The sequence below is a fragment of the Fistularia commersonii genome, chromosome 18 (assembly GCF_037954325.1).
Source record: "Fistularia commersonii isolate RoL2024-O1a breed Wild chromosome 18, RoL_Fcom_v1.0, whole genome shotgun sequence".
In the NCBI taxonomy this organism is placed as follows: Eukaryota; Metazoa; Chordata; class Actinopteri; order Syngnathiformes; family Fistulariidae; genus Fistularia; species Fistularia commersonii.
In genome coordinates, this window is record NC_141301.1 from 2,674,615 (window position 1) to 2,695,054 (window position 20,440).

The following is a 20,440-nucleotide window of genomic DNA, read 5'->3' on the forward strand; positions in this document are numbered from 1 at the left end:
AGTCAAGGTTCCCGCTGCATCTCTGCAGCTAGCTCTCCTTTCCATAGTTAAAGACGGCAGCCTCACATTTGGGAACCCCAATGATATCCATGTATTTCTCTGTGAGGCTGTGGGTCTTCAGAGTGAGGTGGCTTATCACGGAGAACAGTCCCCTCAGGTGGAACCGGAAGAGGGTTTCTGGGTCCGTGTCCAGCAGCGGCTCCAGGCTCTTGTGAAGGCTCGCGCTGTGGTCGTCCAGGGGAACCAGGCTGCTCTCCACCGCGTTCCTCACGGCCTTGAGCATCAGGTAGTTTGCGTACAAGTCCCCGCAGGATTCCTCCGTCGCCGCGGCGTCCCAGGGTTCATCGGCGGGGACGTCTCGCAGCAGGCTGGGCAGGAGGACGGTCTGCTCCATTTGACTGGCGGCTGAGCAGTAACTTCTGAGAGCCAAAAGCAGGCTGTTCTTGTTGGCTTTGGCCTCCGCTAGCTGCATGGTTCCAGCCGGATGGGTGAGCGCCACGCGATGCTGCGACGGCAGGCTATCAGAAGCGGTTTATATGCGGAGCAAGAGGTTGGCTTAAATGCAACATCCGATATTTTTAGGAGTGCTATTTGGAGTCAAAGCCCTTATCTTTGTTTGATTTGTCCTCACCTCGTGACCAAAGCGTAAACCCAAGTGAACCGGCGGTACATTATTAACCAGGCGCGGCGTCCGAGGGGCCTCGTCACGCCGGGGTCCGATAATGATTCACAGCCGAGATGAGCTGACAAGTTCAAATCTTAACATGTCACCCGGCTTCCACCGAGGTCACCTGTGTTTATACTTTAGGTCGTCTGAAAAAAACAAAAAGAATCCCGAGCTGAGGGGACTCGGAGCTCGTCTGGAAGTAAAGCTCTCACGTCGTCTTCATGGGTCTGGCCATTTATCGCCGCTGCACAAAGGGATCCTGCAGGATCAGTGGCAACCAGCACACCGCTGCAGCAGGACTGGGTAATTATTTCTAAATTTGATGGAACATATGTCGCTTATCCAGAGCTAAGGCGGTTTAAAGGACGCCCCAAAGATTTTGTCGTTGCGTAATCCCCCCAAATATTGCATAAAGCGCCACTTCAATTCCCTGCACAATATGTGCAGGCTGAGGTTATTTAAATAAATGCCCGAGATTGAGGGCGGGTTGCATGTGAACTGAAGTTGCGGTCGACGCGCGCGCAGATCCTGCACTTTGCAGACAGTGAAAAATGCGCCTGGTCGCCGCGGTGATGCACTTTGGAGTAAAACGCCACTAAGAGGGGAAAAAAAAAATGAAATGGACAAAAGGACGAGCAGCTGTACTGTTACGTAAGAGTAACATCGCAGATCCTTTCGGCAATGTCAACAAACCTAAATGCCACCGGTTTCTGCCAGGTTAGGTAATCAGTGCACCTTTGGGCCCTGCAGAAATCTACCAGCTGTTATATAAAGGGCCCGACGAGGACGTTTGGAACGCGGCTTGCATGCCGACCGACCCCCCCCCAGACAAACAACCACCACTTCATGTTTTGTTTTGTCACGCAGGTCGCCAGGACGACCTCGTCCACATGACCCCGGCGACGACCCTCCGACGAAGCTCCCGAGGAAGGCCGAGGATGTAAGCAAGCGTCACATTATCCACATCGGTTCGCCGGTCGGGGTTATAGTATGTTTATAACATGAGTCACCCCGAATTGACTTCCATACAGTACACTCACACATATATTTTACATAGTAAACATGCGTCTCAGCAACATGATGAGTCCGTTTTGAGGAAAATCTCGTATCTCTGCTGTGGGAAGAGACAAGAGAAACCGCGTGGCAAAAACACGCCGGTGTTGTTTTCTTTTTTTTTGTTATAAACATTGCATTGATTTTAAGGCAACAGTCAAGTAACTCAAGTGCTTCTTTACGCTCAGTGTCCTTCCGTCGAAGTTTTCACGCAGATACTAGAGCTAGAACAAAACTGTTGCGGTGGGGATTTTGTTACAGTCAATAGCCATAAGTTTTGAGAATGACACAACCATAGAAACATCTGGCAAACACCTAAAAACCCTGAAGGAACAGACTTGGTGAAAGTGTCTCAAAACTTTTGGCCATGATTTTACATTCTAGACTGAGAGCCGAGATGCTGTGATTGGTTAATCTCCCGGAGGTCCGATCAGAATCCAAATTTCCCGCCCAAGTTCTGCGAAACCAGAAACCGGGTTGGACCGGTTGAGATCTAGATCTGGCAAGCCGTCTTTCGTCTCGCAGGAGTGTGTGGCGCTCAGGCAGAGCGATGGAGGGTCTTTGCTTCCCCGCCCTGAGGCGGAGCGCTCGTATCCGCGGGGTGAAAGGTCGGTCTCTTCGTAGCATTCGTCGGGAGATCGGAGCTCACACGCACTCCTTCCTCAGTATCACCGCCTCGTGAAAATCCACCAAACAGGATTTAAACCCCTCGCAAAGTCCGTCTTGTCCACGAGGGAGGGCGTGGAGGGAGGGGCGGGATCAGTTCACGCCTTTTTCCGCTGACCTTTGATGATGATTTCCAGCACGTGGGTGAGATCCATCATCTTTGTGAGCATTTCCATGATGTCGGGATGCTCCCGCGCCCCGCTGATGAACTCCTCCAGGGTCAGCTCACCTGGAGAGGAAAAAAACGAAACGTGACGTTGTGAAAGGGTATCCGAATCCTCTCCAGCTCTTAATCTCTATACGTTTTGGTTTGCGTCCAAATGAGAAGTCGGAAAGTTCGGTGTGGAAAATAGTTTGGGTAATAAGCGGGTTCGGCCGGACGAACTCAGAAGGACGCGAAAGAACGTGTCGTTTGGATTCCTATCGGTTTGTAACCTGCTTCTGCAAAACCCAACTAACAGGGGAGGTGGACGGTGTCTGAGGAGCATTGTAACCCCGTGATATTGTTTCCTAGAAAGTTGGACGCATGACTTTTATCAGTCTATTAGTAGCGATTAGTAGGGATTAGTCGTGGTCCCGATTTGGATCCCTGAGGTACCTCAGGCTCATTAGCAGAATACGCAAACTTCCCAGAAGGCGACTAGGAAATGACTTCTTCTTCTTCTTCTTCTTCTTCTTCGGACTAAATTCATGTCCTCTATCACTTGATCCATACGTCTTCTTTTTGGTCTTTCTTTAGGCCTCCTGGCTGGCGGTTCTAACCTTAGCGTCCTTAAACTAGTCTAGTCTCTATCCGTCCTCTGGCAAACCATCTCAGTCTGACTTCATCTCCAAAACATCTAACACGTGCTGTCCCTCTGATGAACTCTTTCCTGATTCTCTCCATCTTCGCCACTCCAAAAGGAACCTTAACATTTTCATCTCTATAAGAAGTAACTGGATTAGCATTACAGTTATCAACGCTACCTACCTACGATGATGATGATTAGGACTACAAGTTCTAACCAGCGATACGGTTCTCACTCTGAGGAAGACTACGAGAAAGCTGTCGTGATAATGGTTACCTTCTCCGTTAACGTCTATCTTTTCGTATATCAGGGTTACGATCTCCTCCGGAGGGACGTCGTAACTCCTGGTGATGTCTTGGATAGCCTGCGGGAAGAAGTTTGACAAGTGATTGCTGAGCGAACTACTTTCATCCAAATTTGTCCAATTAGAATATTAATATTTTGCACTGCTTTGCAAATATTAACCAGTCCAAATACAACTTTGTAGCAAAGAACACACGGCAGTCATAACGTGTGATTTCTTCGAACAGCGAAGGTGGTTAAAAGAACAGCCATATTTAGACCGCCGTTCGGATAAGAAGCCCTGGATTATGTGCCGTGTCGAGTTCATTGCCACCTAATTCCATCTCTCCTCCCTGTTGGAGTTAAGCCTACGGACACGGAGAAGCCCGAGACACACAATTCTGTGAACCCCTAATCGTGAATTGCTTAACGGAAATACCTTAAAAATAGTCTCCAGCTCCTCCTTGTCGATTTTCCCGTTTCCGTCTTGGTCGAAAAGCTTGAAGTACCACTTCAGTTTCTGGTTGATTTCTCCTTTCAGGAGTAAACTTATTGCCGCGATGTATTCCACAAAGTCTATGTAGCCGTCCTGTGAATAAAAAGTAGATAATAATGCAGCTACCGGTATAGCCTTGTTGATCAAAAGCTCATTAGTGCTGGCATTTTGCGATGCTAGTTGTAGTTCGGAATAAGCTTTAGTACAAAGGGTGGTGTTAATCCACAGAGACAGTGATTTAGCAAGTAGTGACCTTTAATTCTCAGCTGTGTGAAGGAGTTCAGATCACGACAAGTGAACCTCAGAGGTTTAATCCCTTTGTTTTCTCAGCTATTTCTTATATATTTGCATTTGCTCAGAGCAGTCACGCTAACTTGCTCACGGCACGGGATATGAATACATGATGACAACAAACGAACCAGACAATGACCATGTGGGAATTTGGTTCGTTGCAAGTTAATATGATGGTTTTTGACATTCCACCCTCTCCCCTCCCCAATGAAATCCCTAATTTAATTTGGCCAAAGCCCCTCTAAAAAGCCTTTCTGGAGTGGCGCAAACGTCTCCTGTTTGCAGTGGAGTTTATTAGCGGAGTCTCTGTTACATCAGCTGGATTCTTTACCATCTGATTCCTTCTTCCGAACGGAGCGGCGGGTGTTTTCTTACCCCGTCCATGTCAAAGGTGTAGAAGACCTGGTCCACGTAGCTGCTGGCCTCCTCGGTCATACCGTTCATCTCCAGCATGGTCTTGAGCTCGAAGAGCGTGATCAGTCCCGACGGAGACTCCCTCATGAATTTGGTGTACCAGTGGTGCATGTCCTCCTCCAGGATGTCATCCAGGTTGGAGCTGTGGGCCCCCATCGTTGCCCCGAAGCTTGATTCCTCCGCAGAATCCCGTAAAGATTCTGAGAGCGAGGCGAGCAGCGGCGGCGATGGAGTGGAAATGCGTCGGCTGCACCCTCAGGCTACGAGGGGGCTTAGTCCTTAAGACTTGCAGGAGCCAAAAGAAGACATAACTCCTTAATGGGATAAGTGGAGACTTTTTCCAAGAACCCTTGGCTTCTTGCATGCCCGCCGAGCGTCCAAGGCCCAGGATGCGTAGCGTCAACAAAGGAGGCTCTCCTTCAAGCCGGAGCTCTTTTCTCCGAAACAAGTATTTGAATTGATAAGTTGTATTGTGACATTGGTCAGGTAACTTGTTATCTTCAACAAGTCAGCTCTCCAATCACCCGATTTTTTTGATCACAAGTAGGCCTGCTGGGAAAGGGTAAATATATTAGATTTGACAAAGGAAAATAAGAAAAATTAATAGAAAACACTAGAAACAGAGCACACATAAAAAATGCAAATGATACTACTCCTATTGCTACTACTGCTAACAATAATAATATTAATAAAAATAATAATAACAATAATAATAATAATAACAACAATAATAATAATAATAATGATAATAATAAAAATAATTATCATCATCATGGAAATAACATAATAATAATAACAATAATGATAGTAATAATAATTATTATAATAATTGTGTATGCATAGGTTTCCTCCGGGTTTAAAGTTTCTCCCCACAGTCTGTTCATTGGAGACCCAGTCATGTGAGAGTGAATAGTTACATGTTTTATATATATATATTATATATTATATATATATTTATTTATTTATTTATTTTTGTAATAGTTTTTTTCATTCTGTTGTCTATCGTTATCCGTGATGTTCACTTTGCTGTGTATTTGTGGATGTCTTTTGCTATCTTTTAATTTTCTCTCTATTTATATTTAAACTCATATTCATTGATACTCTCATTGTTGCGCTGCTGTGACTGAAGAATTTCTCCTATGGGGATCAATAAAGTATATCTTATCTCATCTTATCTCATCTTATCTTATTATCCGTCAAGTGAATGGTTGTACGTCTCCATATGTGGTGATCCAGGGTGAGCCCCGCCTGTCCAATCACAGCTTGGAAAAGCTCCAGCAATCTTGCAAATTTGATTGCAAGATAAGCGGTATAGATGTTAATGGGTGAATGATTGAATGACGGAAGGATCCTCATCATCATATTGAGAAATAAAGCTGTTATATGACCTAAATCTGCACCTGCTCAGTTGTACTTCAGTCTGTGAGTGGACTTAAATAGCCGGGGAGTCCTGGGGAATTCCTCTGAACGTACTTAACCTATTTAAAACACACATGGGAGACTAACAGGATAACACTGCGGTTCGCACACATTAGGATTCTAAAGTACAGCTTATGACTTCAACGTTATCGCGTATGATATAATCCGGGCTGTGGAAACCATCTAGGTTCGTAAAGCCGTATCGAATCGACGCCTCGGGTCGCGCGTTTCTCATTTGTGTTTCACAGACTAGTTTTGCTGAAGACGTCGGAAAGGAAGAAGCATCGGCGGTGATGACGCCTCCCGTGTGGAGTGAGACGGACCAAACTCTTCGAGACCGTCAACTTTCTCGGGGAGGAAACAACTCAGCTCAATGTCAGCGGCCTTCTGCCTCGACCGGTTGTGGTGGAAACAGAGACGGAGGGGTTTGACGGTTGTCAAGGTGAAGAGCAATCGTCTCTTAGTGATAATACCGGTAGCGCTAACAGCTGCATGCTAATTGCTAATGATAGAATTTTAGGTTTTTATCACAGGTTTCATTATAGGATGAAGTGACGTGAGTGCAGACAAGATATGAAGAGTCGGAGGAATGTGCATCATGGGATGTCCCGCGGCGGAGTGAGCCTGCGATAGCAGCCCCGGCGACTAGCCTAGCGCTAACTCTTTAACAAAAAAACAGAGGTTTTAAGGTTGTTCTTAAAGCAGGATGGGAAGTCCACGCCACCGGTTGGAGATTGGACGATGGTTCTGGACCGGCGCCGGTGACCCATGAATGAACCAAGGGTGCGTGAGTGTGTCAGCTGTAGTAACGGGCCGCTTATAGCACCGGCTATCACAGCGTAAGAGCGTTTGCGAGGGTAAATCTGGTTTTAACAGCTTAACAATTCCCGGGATGGGATTGAGAAACCGCCGATCCCCATGGGTGGCGCCATAAAACAGCCTGAAATTAGAAAAACACCTGGAAGGGGATGGAAATCACAGGAATCACAGTCGCTTTCCGCTTTTCGCAAATGATGGGATATATCGGATGGTTCAAATCGCAGGTGATTTGATTTGCTCTTCTGTGCAAACGGAAAAAAAAAAAATTAAGTCGACCTTTTGAACCGGGTTTGCCGGATTCAAAGTTGTTTTTTGTCATTAATCCCATTTTAAAAATCCCTTTGAAATGAGATAGCATTTGCATTCAAGAGCTACGAAGTTTTACAAATCGCAACTTTTGATGCTTCCTCCGACCTCAAGTGGAAGAGTTTTAAAAAATCCTCCCTGCGATTAATTGATTATCAAATCTCTGCATGCTAATTAGCGTTTGATCGGCGGCGGTTTTGATGAGGAGCCGACGGAGGGGATTCATTAATTAATAACAATCTTGCCGAGCGATTTCCGCTCACGGCCAAACAATTTTGGCATGAAGATTAATCATCGCTCTGATCTAATTAGAGGGTAGGCACGGCCGCCGCCGCCGCCAGGAAGTAGACTGCGCCGTGACATTCGGTTAAATTGGATGAAAGAGCGACACGGCGGCGTTGTCATTAGAAGCAGTCGGCCGGGACCGTAAATGCCAATGTTAATTCTAGACTCCAACGCAAAGGAGAGAAAGAGGAACGTAAAATGTATGGCGTGATGAGGGACTTTGGCGCCCCCTGCCGTTTCCTCCGAGCAGCTCCGCCTCCGAGACAAACTGGGCAGTTTCTTGTTTTGTTAGTTTTGTTTTCTTTAGTAAAGGATCTACATCATGGGCTTTGAACCTGTCAAGCAAACCGGAGGTGGGCGGGATTTCTTCCTTCCAAATATTTGTTCTAAGAAGAGTTTGTTTACAGAGGAAGGAACATAAAAACAAGTGTTGTCTCACATTTCCTGTTCTCAGACTCCAAAGCATTAACGCAGGCCGGGGTGAAAATATAAACTCTTTTATTCACACTTTCATATATATTATATTCCACGTACATATACATATTGCTCTGCGGGAATGACTCATACTTGCAGTCACAAAATATTTTGCCTTGCGGTTCCAGTCCTTCCTTCTTTTTCTTTCGTGTCCCGTGTCCTCAGGACAGTCTGAGGGAAAGGGGGTCGATGTACCAGGGCTCGGACCCGTCGCCCTCCTGGTCGTACAGGACCTGCCTCAGCACGTTCAACACCATCTCGCCGCTGAGCGTGAAGTTCCTCAGCCGGTCCTGCCGCTCAGCGGGCATGTGGAACGTCAGCCGGTACTCCGCGATGACAGAGCCGTTCCTGAGAAGAGGGGGGGGGAGCGGGGTCAGAGGTCGTGAGAAGCCGCGGCGGGAGTCGAGCGGGGTCGGCGGGGGAGCGCGCTGACCTGAGGGCGGAGACCGCCGCCTCGGTGAAGTAGCGTCCCAGCGCCGGGGAGGCTCTGTAGACGGCGTCCAGCTGGGAGCGGCGGGTTCAGACACGCAAAAACAAGACGGGTGAGATTTTTTTGTGGGGGGGGGGGAGAGGGAGGGATAAATATCTGCGGGCTGTGAGAAACGATTTGTTTGTTTCCCAAAGCCTGGAGAACATCAGAGAGTCTCCGGGTCTGGATCTGATTCACTCTGCAGCTAAAAGTGTCTGCACACCTACAGCACTCTAAATGAAATACAGTGTACACACACATATACACACCCTGCATGGAGAGATTCTATTTTCATATATTCATAGTATGGAGATATATACTATGTGTGTGTGTCCAGATTACCTATCGAGCTGAAGAGAGACAAATGATAGATAAATATGGCAAAGACAGACACACACAGGCATATGTGTACAGTATCTGTATCTATACACACACAGCATATGTGTATAATTATATAAACATTTATATTTACAAACATCAATTCACATGGAGTATTGTGCGCATGTATTTATGGATGGATAGATAGATACTTCTACACTGGTGCACTCGTGTGCTGATCCAACCTTTTTCTGAAGGTGGCCAATGAGAGCCTGGCTCTCATTGGACTGGACGACCAGGAGCTCCTGGCTGAAGACCTGGTTGGGCATCCCGAAGCTGCCGGAGAAGGAGCGTGGCACTTTGAAGGTGGAGCGGTCAAACATCTCATCCTTGTCTTGGTGGACCACTGCGGAGGACAGGAAGCAGATCAGAACCCGTAGAAACCCCCCGACGGGCGAACCTCTCGCCGAGCGATCCCGAAAAAACAGCTGGACCTCACCTGAACACAGCGCCAGGGTGACCAGCATCACCGTGACAACCAGCACCGCGATGAAGACGATGACCATCCAGAGTCTGACTCTCCAAAAGATCACCTCGTTCAGCTCATCCCTGACCTTGCTCATCTGCGGGAATCGGTGAAGTATAGATTCAAATTCGAGAGGAATGTGACAGGAAATGAAAGAGGAAAAAGAAGCGCGTTTGCAGTCATGTGACAGGGGTTCTACTTCCTTCCTGCCGCATGCAGAAGGGAGAACCTCCTGGGAGAAGTTTATATGATTTTAAGAAAACCTTGGTAGGAGTGGCGACGCGTGCTGGGTCCCTCCGCACCGCCGGTGACGCCACCAGGTTGCCATGGCTACCGTTAATCTGCGGGCAGACAGGCGGGTTAACACGGCGGACGCTCGCGGAGAGGCGACCCGCGAAGGGGCCGGGGTCTCACCCGGGCCAGGAGGTCGTCCTTCTCGCCGGGGCCTTCTCCGTTTCCCACGGCAGAGGTGTAGCGCTGAGGAAGAAGGAAAACAAAAAAAAAAGGAAGAGTCAACCGCAAGTCTACTTCCCACTTGTGTGTCAGGGTGCACGAGACGGATTTACAAACACGACGGTCAAAACACAAAAGTCACAAGGTTTTTTTTCCGTGGCGAGTCCCGAGCGTGGCGTGTTTACACGGGAAGCCCCGGGATCCGGCTCTCAACTAAGAATTAAACAGTTTATACTTTTACACATTCCTGACACAATACTGCAGTTCAATGTACCATCGGAAATTAAAAAAAGGCATGTTTTACTTCCATACACTTACATATATACAGAACTGTCTCAGAAAATTAGAATATTGTGATGAAGTTCTTTATCTTCTGTAATGCAATTACAAAAGTCATACATTCTGGATTCATTACAAATCAACCGAAATATTACAAGCTATTTATTACTTTAATACTTCTGGTTATGGCTTACATCTTAAGAAAACTCAAAAATCCTATCTCGAAATATTGGAATATCATTAAAAAGTAATTTTTGCTTTTTTAATTGCATTTCAGAGGATAAGGAACTTCATCTCAATTTTCAAATTTTCCTGAGACAGTCCTAATATATACACACAAACATATATATATATATATATAGACACACATATATATATATATAGGACTGTCCAGAAAATTAGAATATTGTGATTAAGTTCTTTATCTTCTGAAATGTAATTAAAACCACAAAAATTACTTTTTCATGATATTCCAATATTTTGACGCACACGCACACGCACACGCACACGCACACGCACACGCACACGCACACGCTGCGGGCAGACTCGAGCAGGGAACCACACCTCAGGGCAGAAATCTGGATGGGAAGCGCTTAAGTGCGTTGAAACGGCAGGTAGGGTGTCGCTGGTAAGCCCCTGGCCCCGAGACAGAGTTGCACAGGGCTGGGTCTCACCAGGACGGGTTGCAGACGGGACGGGCCGCAGGCAGGGTTGCAGGCAGGACGGGTTCAGAGGTTACACCGGCCGACTGGGTCCGCTCGTCACGAGGTAGGGGACAGAGGTTACACCAGCCGACTGGGTCCGGTCATAACAAGGGAGGGGCCAGAGGTTACACCGGCCGGCTGGGTCCGGTCGTGGCAGGGATGGTGTCAGGTCGCGGCAGGGCTCCGCAGTAGTCTGAGAGCCACAATCCCCCGGCGCCAGGCAGAGCGTGCCGCTGCCCTTTATAGGGATCTTCATTAGCAGCATCTGCTGCAGCTGGCGCCGATTGCAAATTTGGATCAGGTGTGATACCCTGACACATGTACATACACACATATATGTACATTTATATGTATAAACATATATATATATATATAGAGAGAGAGAGAGAGAGGACTGTCTCAGAAAATTAGAATATTGTGCTAAAGTTCTTTATCTTCTTAAATGCAATTAAAAACGCAAAAATTACTTTTTCATGATATTCCAATATTTTGAGACATATGAACATATGTGTATATATGTGTATGTATGTACACATATATACACACAGGTATATGTATAAGTGTATATATATATACACACACATATACATACACACATATATGTACATATATACATATATACATACACACACATATATATACATGTATATATATGAATATGTATTTTTTGTATACATGTTTGTACATGTATGTGTATGTGTATACATATTACACACATATATTTATATTTAGACATCCACATACCTACATTCATACACCTAATTTCATTTCTGTTCAGTTGACTTGAACACAGAAAAGGAAACAAAGAAATATTTGACCAATCGATTCGTCACAGGAAATGACGTGTTTTATGTTTGGTTCTTCTCACCGATTTTATAAATTAGGGGGCGTGGCTAACGAGAAGACCGGAAGTTAAGCCGAGCTAGCTAGCAGCAGCGGTCGAGTGGGACGCCGACTACGGGAGATAAACACATTTAAACGTTTTTCTTGATGAAATTGCTTCAATTCGATGAAAGAGTAACTTTACCACAAACTAAATTCATCAAAGAGAAGTAGTGACATTTCTAACCGTCATTTGTTTCATTCAAAGGAGACGTCGCGGGCAGCAGGTAAGAGGCTAATAGCATTAGCATCAAAGCTTCTTGCTATATCTGGTTCGTTCTGGATAGACTTGTTAACGGTCTATGTTCAATTCTACAGTGTTCGATTTAAATTGAATGCAAACGCTGCAATCGCTGAAGTTACGTTGTGCAGCAGTCTGTAGCAAAAACCTTTTTGAGGTATTTTTTGCTTGATAGTCTGCATTTTGACAAAAAAATCCCAGATTATATTGTGATGTTTAGTTCAAAATTCCAAACTGGGACAAAGTCATGGGCCAACATTGATATATATTAATGAAAAAAATCTTTCTCCAGATATAACAATGAATCTTCATATGGACCCACACAAGTTTTGCTTAACAACGAAATATGGCACAAGCATAGCTTAATACTATACAATATATAACATAATATTGCATACATGCTAAATCCTGTTTTCTGCCCAAGTAGCAGGGTGCCAGTATTAACATGAGGTCGCTATGACTACTGTACACAGGAGAGGGTGTATATTGGTCCTGTTGTGATTTTCGTGCCAAAACACCAGCAGAAAATTCAGTGATTTGTTGAATTAGTGATACATGCACTGTAGACTATACCGGCGGGCCAGCTCTAATAGTCATTCGTTATGGCTTTGCAGGCCAAATGTAATTACAGTGCAGGCCAGAGTTTGATGCATGGCTATGGGCATGGTGCATGGGCTATGGGCTACAGGATATGGAGGTTTTTAAGTACTGTAGCGAGTCATGAACGTTGGGGTTTATATTGATTCTTGTTTTCTATGTGATTTTGGGGTTGCTTGGGAGTTTGTGGGTGTGCTTTGGGATGCGAGGAATTTTGTTGTTTTTACCTTGAATTGAGTGGGAACAGTTAGTTGCATTGCAGGCTTGTGTGGCGTTGCTGTGGCCAACAACAACCACTGCCTATTTAACGGACGTATTACTGTCAACCAGGTGTTTTACCTGATTAAAACACTACAGTACGCTTGTCAACAGTGCAGAGCAATGTAGGTTATGGAAGAGGATATTTATGGATGGATTGAACAAGGACATGATGTTAATTGGTCTGAGAAAAAGTAATGCAGGGAAGAGATGGATGCAGATGGTTTGCTGAAGGGAGAAAATGAGAGGAAAAGAGGGTTCCCAGAAAGTTTAAATGGTAAAGTAACAAACTTTGTCTCCAAAACCCAATCCCAATCACTCAATCCTGTTAAATCATTCTTTCTCGTCGATCAGACCTTTAAAACGGACAGTTCATCTAAATCTTGCTGTGACGATCTTATGTTAGTCAATTCTGCTGTTTTTTCTGCAGTGTTGTAGGGTATTGTTTTTTCCCAGCAATATGAAAAAATGACAGTAATAAAAAAACAAAAAGTACTCAGGGTTAGGGTAGGATTGAAAGGTTAATATTCGTACTATTTCCCGTTCAGCACACAAATTTTCAAGATAATTGCAATCATCAAATTGGCACATGAAATAATTAATTTAATCTTTTCTGAATGAAGTATAGAAATGAGGCCAACATTAACTGTTAACATTTTTAAAACCCATTTAAAATAGCTCCCAAGTTGTCATTGAATGTTGTTCAGTAAGTCCTGTAACATCTGCTTTGATCTCCTTGAGGGACTCAGACAGTTTGGTGTGGATTCGAGTGTCCGTGTGCAGAGTAACTTCATTTATGACGACAACCAAGCCGAAGCCTCACGTCAATGGCAGCCTCTGCTGTGGTGTCCAACCTCAACGTTGAATAAAGCTACTTTTTCATCATGTTGGAGCCTGTGTTATATCTATTTTTCTATACATTTCTTATTATGTATATTTAATATATATGTATGTCTTCTTCTTTCGGCTTTTCCTTCAGGGATCGCCACAGCGTATCTACTTTCTCAATCTAACCCTATTCTCCGTATCCTCCTCTCTCACACCAACTACCTTCATATCCTCTCACCACGTCCATAAATCTTCTCTTCCTCAAGACCTTGCCTGGCAGCTCCAATTCCATCCTGATCACTCCCAAAGAGAGCCTCAACATCTTCATCTCTGCAACCTCTAGTTCTGCCTGCTGTCTTTTGATCATTGTAACAGTTTCTAGGCTATACAGCATCGCAGGTCTCACCACTGTCTTGTATAATTTTAATTATGATAAAAATAAAATGTTTCCTTTTCTATCGGGACACACTCACACTGTAGCCCCCCGCCTCCGCGGGTGGCGAGGGGTGGCTGGCGCCCATCTCTCAGCCTATAGGGCCGCCCTGGATTGCACAGGGCCACTCACACCATTCATTCCTAGGGACACTTTACAGTCGCCAATCAACTTAAATGCATGCTTTTGGCCAGTGGGAGGAAGGGAAGAACCCACGCGGACACGGGGAGAACATGCCAACTCCACACAGAGGCAACCGTGGGGCTTGAACCCGAGTTGCTTTGCTGTGAGGCCACAGCTCTAACCGCTGCGCCACCGAGCCGCCCAACCAGCAACCGTGCGGACGTTATATTTGACATCTACGTTGCCGGCACAGGTGGTAAGAACAAAGTAAGTATTAAGTAAGACTAGTAAAATCTTTCTGAACTAGGATGTGTTACTTAAGTGTTCCCTATATTTTTAGAAAATACAGTGTATGTATGTGTCAATTTGAGTTCTTCCCAGTCGTGTAGTAAAATAAACTGATGGATTTAACTTATTTCATTGCAGTGATTCCTGATGTTTGTTTTGAATAAAAGTATCCCTCATAGAAAAAATCCAATGTGACTGATTGAATAACTTAAACCAGCTAGTCATGACTCATGAACCACGCATGGGCTGAACAAACATCTCAGTATTTCATATCTCCCATATGGGATCATTCTGTAAGCAAAGCAAGTTTTGTTTTATATTCAATCTAATTTTATTACAGTTAACAGTTGACTTGTGAACACTGAAAACAAAATGTTAAGCCCAGACATGGGTTGATAAGCTGACGGACGGCCTTTCGCTCTTCTTGTTGGTGTCCCCTCAGACCCCCTCAGACGTAGTGGCTTGTATACACATACATATACATGTATATACATACAAATACACTCAACAGCCACTTTATTAGGTACACCATGCTAGTAACGGGTTGGACCCCCTTTTGCCTTCAGAACTGCCTCAATTCTTCGTGGCATAGATTCAACAAGGTGCTGGAAGCATTCCTCAGAGAGTTTGGTCCATATTGACATGATGGCATCACACAGTCGGCTCAGATTTGTCGGCTGCACATCCATGATGCGAATCTCCCGTTACGCCACATCCCAAAGATGCTCCATTGGATTGAGATCTGGTGACTGCGGAGGCCATTTGAGTCCAGTGAACTCATTGTCATGTTCAAGAAACCAGTTTGAGATGATTCCAGCTTTATGACATGGCGCATTATCCTGCTGAGAGTAGCCACCAGAAGTTGGGTACATTGTGGCCATAAAGGGATGGACATGGTCAGCAACAATACTCAGGTAGGCTGTGGCGTCGCAACGATGCTCAATTGGTACCAAGGGGCCCAAAGAGTGCCAAGAAAATATGGATCCATGCTTTCATGTTGTTGACGCCAAATTCTGACCCGACCATCCGAATGTCGCAGCTGAAATTGAGACTCTTCAGACCAGGCGACGTTTTTCCAATCTTCTCTTGTCCAATTTCGTTGAGCTTGTGCAAATTGTAGCCTCAGTTTCCTGTTCTTAGCTGAAAGGAGTGGCACCCGGTGCGGTCTTCTGCTGCTGTAGCCCATCTGCCTCAAAGTTGGATGTACTGTGCGTTCAGAGATGCTCTTCTGCCTACCTTGGTTGTAACGGGTGGTTATTTGAGTCACTGTTGCCTTTCTCTCAGCTGGAACCAGTCTGGCCATTCTCCTCTGACCTCTGGCATCAACAAGGCATTTCCGCCCACAGAACTGCCGCTCACTGGATATTTTTTCTTTTTCGGACCATTCTCTGTAAACCCTAGAGATGGTTGTGCGTGAAAATCCCAGTAGATCAGCAGTTTCTGAAATACTCAGACCAGCCCTTCTGGCACCAGAAACCATGCCACGTTCAAAGTCACTCAAATCACCTTTCTTCCCCATATTGATGCTCGGTTTGAACTGCAGGAGATTTTCTTGACCATGTCTACATGCCTAAATGCACTGAGTTGCCGCCATGTGATTGGCTGATTAGAAATTAAGTGTTAACGAGCAGTTGGACAGGTGTACCTAATAAAGTTGCTGGTGAGCGTATATATATACACACACATAAACACATACATGAACATTTATATGTATATACATATATATATTCAAATTTTACATATTCTAATTTTCTGACAGTCATATATATATATATGACTGTCAGAAAATTAGAATATTGTTCTTTATCTTCTGAAATGCAATTAAAAACACAAAAATTACTTTTTCATGATATTTCAATATTTTGAGATATATATACATATGTGTATATATGTACACATATAAACACACGTGTGTATATATATATATATATATATATATATATATATATATATACGCACAGACACACACACATATACATACACACATATATGTACATTTATATGTATATACATATATATGTATACATGCATATATATATATGTATATACAAATATATATATATATAGGACTGTCTCAGAAAATTAGAATATTGTGTTAAAGTTCTTTATCTTCTGAAATGCAATTGAAAACACAAAAATTACTTTTTCATGATATTTCAATATTTTGAGACCTATATACATTTGTGTATATATGTGTATGCTTGTACACATATATAAACACACGTATAAGTACAAGTATATATATATACACAGACACACACATATACATACACACATATATGTACATATATATACATACACACACATACATATACATGTATATATATGACTGTCAAAAAATTAGATACACACATATACATACACACATATATGTACATTTATATGTACATTTATATATATATATATATACACTTGTACATATATGTGTGTGTGTATATGTGTACTTGCATACACATATACACACATGTTTATATGTCTCAAATCATTGGAATATCATGAAAAGTAATTTTTGTGTTTTTACAAGGGTAAATATATACACACACACATATACATACACACATACATACATACATATATGTACATATATATGTATATATATATATATACATACACACATGTATATACATGTATATATATGACTGTCTCAAAAAATTAGATACACACACATATATGTACATGTATATGTATATACATATATATATATATATATATATATATATATCAGACTGTCTCAGAAAATTAGAATATTGTGATAAACTTCTATGTATATGTATGTATATATGTCTCAAATCATTGGAATATCATGAAAAGTAATTTTTGTTTTTTTAACTGCATTTCAGAAGATAAAGAAGTTTATCACAATATTATAATTTTCTGAGACAGTCCTATATATATATATGTATATACCCATATATATATATATATATATATATATATGTATATACATATATGTGTACAGAAATGTGTGTATGCATATATATATATGTATATATATATATACACACTTGTACATATACGTGTGTGTATATATGTGTACATATATACACATATGTATATATGTCTCAGAATATTGGAATATCATTGAAAAGTAATTTTTGCTTTTTTAATTGCATTTCAGAAGCTAAAGAACTTTATCACATAATTCTAATTGTCTGAGACATTCCTATACATATATATAAGAGTATAGATGTACGTATGTATGTATATGTATGTATGTATGTATATACATATATGTACATATATGTGTGTATGTATATGTGTGTGTCTGTGTATATATATACTGCTCAAAAAAAGTAAAGGGAACACTTGAACAACACAAGTCAATCCAAGTCAATCACACTGCTGTGAAATCATAGTGTCCACTTAGGAAGCAACACAGATTCATTTTGACTTGTTTTAAGGACATTACATCAAAGTTGAATCAGCCTGGAGTTTGTTTTTACACTTTAATTTTGAGTGTGATTCCTAATCCAGACCTCCATGGGTTGATACAATTGATTTCCATTGATCATTTTTGTGTGATTTTGTTGTCAGCACATTCAACTGTGTAAAGAGCAAAGTATTTCATAAGAATATTTCATTCATTTAGATCTAGGATGTGTTTTTTAAGTGTTCCCTTTATTTTTTTGAGCAGTGTATTTATATACACTTGTACATATATGTGTGTGTATATATGTGTACATACATACACATATGTTTATATGTCTCAAATCAATGGAATATCATGAAAAGTAATTTTTGTGTTTTTACAAGGGTAAACATATACATATATATATACACACACACATATACATACAAACATACATACATACATATATGTACATATATATGTATATACATATATATACATACACACATATATATACATGTATATATATGACTGTCTCAAAAAATTAGACACACACACATATATGTACATGTATATGTATATACATATATATATATATATATCGGACTGTCTCAGAAAATTAGAATATTATTCTGATAAAGTTCTATGTATATGTATGTATATATGTCTCAAATCATTGGAATATCATGAAAAGTAATTTTTGTGTTTTTAACTGCATTTCAGAAGATAAAGAACTTCATCACAATATTATAATTTTCTGAGACAGTCCTATATATATATGTATATACCCATATATATATGTATATATATGTACAGAAATGTGTGTGTGTATATATATATATATATATATATACACTTGTACATTTACGTGTGTGTATATATGTGTACATATATACACATATATACACATATGTATATATGTCTCAAAATATTCAAAAAAGGTAATTTTTACTTTTCATTTCAGAAGATAAAGAACTTCATATGTATATATGTACATATATGTGTTTATGTATATGTGTGTGTGTGTGTGTGTATATATATATACACTTGTACATATGCTTGTGTGTATATATGTGTACATATAGACACATATATACACATATGTATATATGTCTCAAAATATTCAAATATCATGAAAGAGTAATTTTTGCTTTTTTAATTGCATTTCAGAAGCTAAAGAACTGTATCACATAATTCTAATTGTCTGAGACAGTCCTATATATATATATATAGGAATATAGATGTACGTATGTATATATATGTATGTATGTATATACATATATGTACATATATGTGTGTATGTATATGTGTGTGTCTGTGTATATATATATATGTATATATATACACTTTTACATATACGTGTGTATATATATGTGTACATATATACACATATGTGTGTATGTATATATATATATATATATATATATATATATGTGTGTAATCATTGTCTTTGTGTAAACATCTTTTTTCAGTCTAAAATGTATGCGTGTGTGTCAATGTACTAAAAATACATGCATCTATTACATACACACACCTCTTCGTACAGGAACACATTTGTGTGTGTGTGTGTGTGTGTGGGTACATGCATGTAAACTCTTGTCTATGTGTGAATTATATGTTTTTAAAATGTATATGTGGTATGCTTAATATATGCATATATTGCATACACACACTCATACCTATACTTGCATTTTTGTGTATATTTAAATGTAAACTCATGTGTTTACATTTATACATGTCTAAATGTATATGAGTGTAAACGTACTATATATACACACACATACATTTACACTGTATGTCCGTGAATATAAAAACATAAACACACATAGATAAATACTGATACATATTTACAATACTTGTTATATTGAACGGCATACACTGTCAATTTGAACTGTGACGAGACACATTCCTATGTGTGTGTGTGTGTTTGTGGGTGGGTGTGTGAATATGACTGTTGGACAGGTGACTTCAGTAGTCACAAATTACAGTGTTTACAATTAACAGTATCTGTAAAATATCGAATTAACTGTAAATACAATTATTGATAGTATCATAAGAATAAAACATTAAAAAGTATCATGAACTTTGGACTCAAAAGCAGTATCGTCACACACCTGTGAGTACAAGTAGAAGTAAAAGTACTATGACTAGAAGTAAAAGTTACCTGGTGTTCCGATCCGTCGCGACCGTTCGTCGAAGCGACCGTCAGCATTTCGATCGAGTCCATATCTTGCGTTTCTAGTCCCGCACAGGAACCGCAACCCGGAAATGTTTGAAAAATGCGTGAATTGTCCGTCGAAACCCGAGGAGATTTTTTCTCCTCTGTTGGGAAAAAAAAGAGTCTCGCCTTCTTTTCTTTTTTTCCCTCCCCCTCTCAAACACTCACGCACACACACACACACACACACACACACACATCTTAAACACACACCTCCACTCACCTGTTTCCCTCAGCTTTCGGTGACGTCATGGGACGTCAGGAAGCGTCAGGCCGCGGCGGGAAAAAAATTGGATTGTTGTTCCTGCAAAAATCTGAACTTGGATTCTGAATGTTTCACGGGAAAATGATTATTTGTGATGAACGAATAGCAAAAAAATAACTATTTGAATTTTGAAATAATCTGATTAATATTGAATGTGTGACATCTGGCGACTTTTTCCATTTGAGGAAGAAATATGTATGATCTGTTTTGGTTTAATTCTCATAGAATTGTTTAATAATCATAGAAGAT

The 20,440-nt window shown here is 41.5% G+C and overlaps 3 protein-coding genes across 3 annotated transcripts; all 3 read right to left on the reverse strand.

Moving 5' to 3' along the window:
• Positions 1–8: 8 nt before the first annotated feature.
• Positions 9–2,257, reverse strand: thrsp (thyroid hormone responsive). The gene has a single exon (XM_086164335.1). The coding sequence runs from the start codon at positions 470–472 to the stop codon at positions 29–31; it is 444 nt and encodes a 147-aa protein (XP_086020461.1). The 5' UTR covers positions 473–2,257; the 3' UTR covers positions 9–28.
• On the reverse strand, positions 2,253–5,057 carry guca1c (guanylate cyclase activator 1C). The gene is made up of 4 exons (XM_086164334.1): positions 4,619–5,057; positions 3,896–4,045; positions 3,451–3,538; positions 2,253–2,615 (listed from the first exon to the last, which is right to left on the reverse strand). Exons 1-4 carry the CDS (start codon positions 4,811–4,813, stop codon positions 2,485–2,487), a joined length of 564 nt encoding a protein of 187 aa, XP_086020460.1. The 5' UTR covers positions 4,814–5,057; the 3' UTR covers positions 2,253–2,484.
• A 2,910-nt stretch (positions 5,058–7,967) lies between these two features.
• c15h3orf52 (chromosome 15 C3orf52 homolog) lies at positions 7,968–20,089 on the reverse strand. The gene is made up of 7 exons (XM_086164586.1): positions 19,873–20,089; positions 9,688–9,750; positions 9,537–9,614; positions 9,247–9,370; positions 8,993–9,153; positions 8,394–8,464; positions 7,968–8,308 (listed from the first exon to the last, which is right to left on the reverse strand). Exons 1-7 carry the CDS (start codon positions 19,933–19,935, stop codon positions 8,122–8,124), a joined length of 747 nt encoding a protein of 248 aa, XP_086020712.1. The 5' UTR covers positions 19,936–20,089; the 3' UTR covers positions 7,968–8,121.
• Positions 20,090–20,440: the final 351 nt, after the last annotated feature.